Source organism: Benincasa hispida, chromosome 5, assembly GCF_009727055.1.
Source record: "Benincasa hispida cultivar B227 chromosome 5, ASM972705v1, whole genome shotgun sequence".
NCBI classification, from domain to species: Eukaryota; Viridiplantae; Streptophyta; class Magnoliopsida; order Cucurbitales; family Cucurbitaceae; genus Benincasa; species Benincasa hispida.
The window spans coordinates 64,542,724-64,548,122 of record NC_052353.1 but is presented as its reverse complement, the minus strand read 5'-3'; the positions used below and the strand labels follow the sequence as shown (position 1 = coordinate 64,548,122).

Below are 5,399 nucleotides of genomic sequence, written 5' to 3'. Positions count from 1 at the left end.
TCATAAAATTCAATAATCCCATCAAATTCACAAGTTAAATTCAAGCATCAAGAATCCAAAAAATGAATAAATACGGTAACATTTATGAGTTTTTGGCTGTAACATAACGAAATATTAACGATTTCTTTTTTGGATAAGATCGAAAACGAAACCATAAACACTCATTTTTGTTGTCTTCCCTTTCCTTCCCTTCCCTTCCTTTATGGGCTCAATGTCGTCAATCTTTTTCTTGAAAAAGATTCATTTTTCCCACTAAATTATTGGAAATTGATGGAACCCATTAAACCAAGAATCGAAAATAGGTGAAGAAAGAACAATAATTCAAGATTATTCTCGAATAACAGTCTAGAGAAAAAAAAAAAAACAGAATGCAATCCTCTGGAGGATAGAGAAAAATGATAAATTAAGAGAATGTAGGCGCATAAATATATATAATGTATGATATATAATGGTTGAAAATAGTTGAAAATGGTGATTGTTAAGTAAACGGGTAGCCGTAGAGACGAGGAGAGAAAGATAAGAAAGCGGTGCTCTTGAAGAAGGAAAGAAAATTCGAAGAAGAAAAAGTATGGAAATCTGAAAAAGAAATTGTAAAGAAATTTTAACAAAATTAGTCGAATTTGTTTCTCTTTGTAGATTCATTCCTTGCTTCCTTCTTTAATTTCACGGGATCCCCATTTTCTTCTTCTTCTTCTTCCATGTCTTTCTCAGACCCCTTCTGTTTTTCTATTTCTCTGTTTTCGTTCTCTCTTTGTCCCCCTTTCTCTATATTGTTCATCCAATAACAACAGCGATATAACCCAGAAAGGAGTTTCTGTTTCTTTTTATGGTAATTGGGTTTTGTTTTTTGGTTGTAATTTGCGAAGCAATGTCTCACACTGTGAAATCGATTCAAGAAATGGGTTCTGATTCTTTAACTGGGCGGTTTCGTGATGGGTTTAGTTTGGGGGATAATAAGCCTGATGTGAAAGATCACGATCTGAGTTCACCGGTTTCGCCATTAATGATGACTCGGAGCTCGGTTACTGGTGACAATGGCTATGGGATTGGTGGGCCTAACACTTCTAGTAGCAGTTCAAGCTCATCTGGTTCTGTTACGGGAAAAACTAATAATACCCAAATGGGTAAAAGATTTGAGGGTAAATCGAACAATCATTCAGGGGAGCTTTCAGTGTCGTCGGAGACGAGTCCTAGTGGCTCCGATGGCCACCGATCCGCCGCCGCATTGCGGAATTCGAGACCAGGTCACCGACGGTCGTTTTCGACCGGATCGCCACTAATCTACTCAGGTAAAACTCTTACAAGTACGAGCAATGGAGTGAATGGGAATGGAATCAACTCCGTCTCTTCGAACCCTAACAGCAACGTGTTTCCGAGCGGCAACATTTGCCCTTCCGGCAAGGTTTTGAAGGCCAACATTGCGCATAGAACCCCTAATCGAACTGATACGTTGGGCTCCGGCACAGGGAATTATGGCCACGGCAGCATTATTCGTGGCGGTGGTGGCAGCGGAGGAGCCAAATTGGGTAGTCCAGGAAATCATGCTGAAGGGAATTTTGGGTCTGGGAATTTGCAATTTGGTAGTGAAACTTTGATGGTTAAAAGGGCGATGGCGAGCTCCGATCCAGAGGAGGTTAAAAGGGCTGCGAATGAATTGTATAGAAGAGGGAATTTTGTAGAAGCTTTGTCGTTGTATGATCGTGCAATTTCGTTGTTCCCGGAAAATGCTGCTTATCGGAGCAACCGGGCGGCGGCGTTGACTGCACTTGGTCGGCTGGGGGAGGCGGTGAGAGAGTGTGAGGAGGCTGTGAGGCTCGATCTCGGTTATGGGAGGGCGCACCAGCGGCTTGCTGCTCTTTATCTTCGGTAGGTGTTTGGAATTTTTGTTCAAACTGGAGCTGTTTACGATGCTTGGATATTACGAATTCTAAGGAGATGAGTTTTTTTAAATAGTTTCTCCATGCCATTCTTTTCTCTTTTCTTCGAAGATTTGATGATTTGTCTATGTAGTTGAGATCCGCATGGTTTCTGTTATTGGTATCAGTGCTGATTGCTTCAATTTTTAGGAACATGAGTAGATTCATAGTTAATTTGTACTACTTTTTACTTCATTGCTTTGACACTTGTTTTGATAACATGTTTCCTTAGATAAGTGAACACCATTTGAATTCTTGTTCTAGATATGTTGATTGTTGAGGCAGCCATCTTTAATGGTGTTCCTCAATTTTGTGATAGTTCCTCAGTGTTTTTGGTTTCATAAGCTGTAGTAATGTTTTAATATTGGGATGTTTCCATGCTTGAATTCTCTCTCCTTAGTTGCCATGAGTTTTTTTAAGCTAAATGCAGTTTCTGGTTTCATTTGGCGACAATTTTTTTCGCAGCTTTGGACAGGTAGAGAAAGCTCGGAGTCATCTTCTTTTCTCCGGGCAGCCAGATCAGTCTGAGTTGCAGAAGTTGAAGTTGCTCGAGAAGATATTGAATCAGTGTGCAGAAGCTCGAAAAGCCGGTGACTGGAAGAGTGCTTTAAAGGAATCTGAAGCAGCAATAGCAGCTGGAGCAGATTTCTCTCCGCAGGTAGAATTTATAGATATGTTGGTTTATGTTTATTTGTGCATCCAGACCTACTGAAACTTGTTTGAATGCAATGTAAAGCTTGTTGCATGTAAAGCCGAAGCCCTTTTGAAGCTCCATCAGCTTGAAGATGCTGACTCCTGCCTATCAAATATTCCTAAGTTGGAAACTCTGGCTTCATGCTCACAAACCAAGTTCTTGGGTATGCTTGCCGAAGCTTACGTGTTCTATGTTCGTGCCATGGTTGAGATGGCATTGGGAAGGTAATGTATTATTGAAGAAATAAGTTTAGTTTATAGTTTAATGTTTAACGTTTACATTTTAGGGGTGAATAAGAGCTCATTGATCTTCTTGCAGGTTTGATAATGCAGTTCTGGCGGCTGAGAGAGCTGGCAAGATTGACTTCAATAATCTTGAAGTTGCAAACTTGTTAAGCACCGTGAAAATGGTGGCAAGAGCACGTTCTCGAGGTTTTGATCTTTTTAGCTCTGGAAGATATACAGAAGCCTGTACAGCTTATGGAGAGGGCCTCAAGTATGATAGTTCAAATCACGTTCTTTATTGTAATCGAGCGGTATGTTGGGCGAAGATTGGACTGTGGGAACAATCTGTTGAGGACTGCAATCAAGCCCTCAAAATCCAACCGAACTACACGAAGGCCCTTCTTCGCAGAGCCACTTCAAATGCAAAGGTGCAAAGGATGCTAGGTGTCTATTCTTTCTTCTTTATTATGGAAGGTTGTTTTATATGTTTTGACATGTGTTTTCGTATGATTTCGTGTTCTCATGTGCAACATTTTAGCTTGAAAGATGGGAAGATGCTGTGAAAGATCTAGAGTTTTTGAGGAGAGAACTTCCTGGAGACAATGAGGTTGCTCAATCTCTACATCAAGCACAGGTTGCATTGAAGAGATCTCGTGGAGAGGTAGTTGATCATAGAACAGTAAGTGGTGAGGTAGAGGAAGTTTCTACTCTCGATAAACTGAAGGCTGCGATTTCATCAACCGGTTAGTTCATTTGGAAATTACTGTTGGATAATCTTATATATATATATATATATATCTTTAAACATGCCTTTGAATGATGCAAGTTATGTCTCTACAATTACATCCGTCCTGTCTGAAGGAAAACTTCAAATTTTCAGGTGTTTCAGTGGTTCATTTCAAAGTTTCAAACAACATATGTGACGAAACATCTGCATTTGTGAATATGCTATGCATACGCTACCCTTCTGTTAAGTTTATAAAGGTATCTGTTCATGTGATCATCTGCATTACAATGACATACCTCATTATTGTAATAATGTGTTGCCTTGCACATACGATTACGTTGTACAATTTAGAATCTCTGCTGATTGAAATCTGATGTTTTTATGGAAGGTGGATGTGGAGGAGAGTGTGGCCTTAGCGAAGGCTGAAGGCATAAAAACCGTTTCAGCATTCAAGATTTACAAGAATGGAGAGAAGTTGATTGAAATGATCCGTCCTAGCCACCATTTTTTGGAGGACTCAGTGAGAAGTTGTATTCTTCAACAAACACTCCCAGCATTATCTCATGGTTCAAACCTCTACAACATTTGAATGGTAACTCTTTATCATACAAAAGAAGCTAGTAATTTTACCTGTAACATAATCAACTACATAATTGTTTCCTAGAATTCTAGGCAGAGGAACCCTCGGAGACTAAAAGTTTCTTACTTCACATTTGCGGAAATTTATTTCTTCCATTTGTAATATTCAAGCATATTCTTCCTTTATTTGAATCCCATTTATTTTTGGCCTATATGCCCTTTCTTTTTCCTTTTTCATGGTCTCATTTGTCAGTCTAAATTAAAAAATTTTGTCCAAATGAGTCGTCTGTACAAATGTAATTATTTTGTCTCCCTGGTAAATCATGGACATGATTCTTTTACCCTTGTTTTTTTTGGTGTGACTGGCTCAATAGTTAACAGTTTGGCATGTTTGGCATGAAATATTGGCTAAGTTTGAAGTCTGTTGTGTACCATATATTTTCAACCAATTGCCCAAAATGCTGACACTGCCCTTTCATTTTGATCGCTTTTCCTTGTCTGTTTCCATTCTTTTCCATGTAAAACAAACAATGTTATGCTTTTTAGATATACCAAAGTCCTAGAAAAAATCCTGTAACCCAACCGCATGTTGATTAATTTTAGCTTGATTGATGATATAATGTGGTAAGTAGTTGGTTAGACTAATACGCCTGTTTTGTTGAACGATGTTAACGATGAGGACCGTAACTTTTTAAAGTTTCGAGATGAAATAGATGCTGTATTCAAACTTTAAGGACCAGACTAACCATTACAACCAGAGTCTAAACTTCTGAAATGCTTACCAAAACTACATCCAAACTTTTGAAAGGAAGGAAAATGCCAAGAAAAGCCAAAACTTTTTTGCCTGCCCTGAGAACTGCTGCAGCAGCTTTGGATTGCCACTGTTCATTTCATTTCTTTTTTAACCTTCAAACTAAACTCATGTTTGTGGTATAGATCAGATCAGAACCGACACAACAGAGAGCTACACTTTCTTTTCATCTTCTTGGTTAACCAACCTGTCCTCTGTCCACTGAAATCTCTCTATGTACAACCATGCTCGTATTGTTATGGTACTATTGTGTACTTGTTGACCAATGACTCACTTTTTTTTTTTCTTTTTCTTTTTTTTTTCACATTTTTCACCACATGCACCACTTTTCTCTTTAAGGGATTTTTGTTCTCTTTTGTGAAATATAGTATGATTAACCAGTTGTAGGGGTTTAAAAAAACACAACGATTCGAAGAACTCGATTAACCCAATTCATCATATATGTGGT

The 5,399-nt window shown here is 38.7% G+C and overlaps 1 protein-coding gene across 1 annotated transcript; it reads left to right on the top strand.

Moving 5' to 3' along the window:
• Positions 1 to 217: 217 nt before the first annotated feature.
• LOC120078355 (inactive TPR repeat-containing thioredoxin TTL3-like) lies at positions 218 to 4,354 on the top strand. Its single transcript, XM_039032610.1, has 7 exons — positions 218 to 1,866; positions 2,382 to 2,574; positions 2,653 to 2,834; positions 2,929 to 3,262; positions 3,373 to 3,577; positions 3,715 to 3,818; positions 3,950 to 4,354. Exons 1-7 carry the CDS (start codon positions 827 to 829, stop codon positions 4,148 to 4,150), a joined length of 2,259 nt encoding a protein of 752 aa, XP_038888538.1. The 5' UTR covers positions 218 to 826; the 3' UTR covers positions 4,151 to 4,354.
• Positions 4,355 to 5,399: the final 1,045 nt, after the last annotated feature.

Bases quoted from the DNA above. Each gene is read 5' to 3' on its own strand.
- LOC120078355 (XM_039032610.1), top strand. From the start codon at position 827: ATGGTAATTGGGTTTTGTTTTTTGGTTGTAATTTGCGAAGCAATGTCT. The intron at 2,575-2,652 runs GTAGAATTTATA...TGCAATGTAAAG, and splicing joins GAGCAGATTTCTCTCCGCAG to CTTGTTGCATGTAAAGCCGA. The intron at 3,578-3,714 runs GTTAGTTCATTT...TCAAATTTTCAG, and splicing joins GGCTGCGATTTCATCAACCG to GTGTTTCAGTGGTTCATTTC.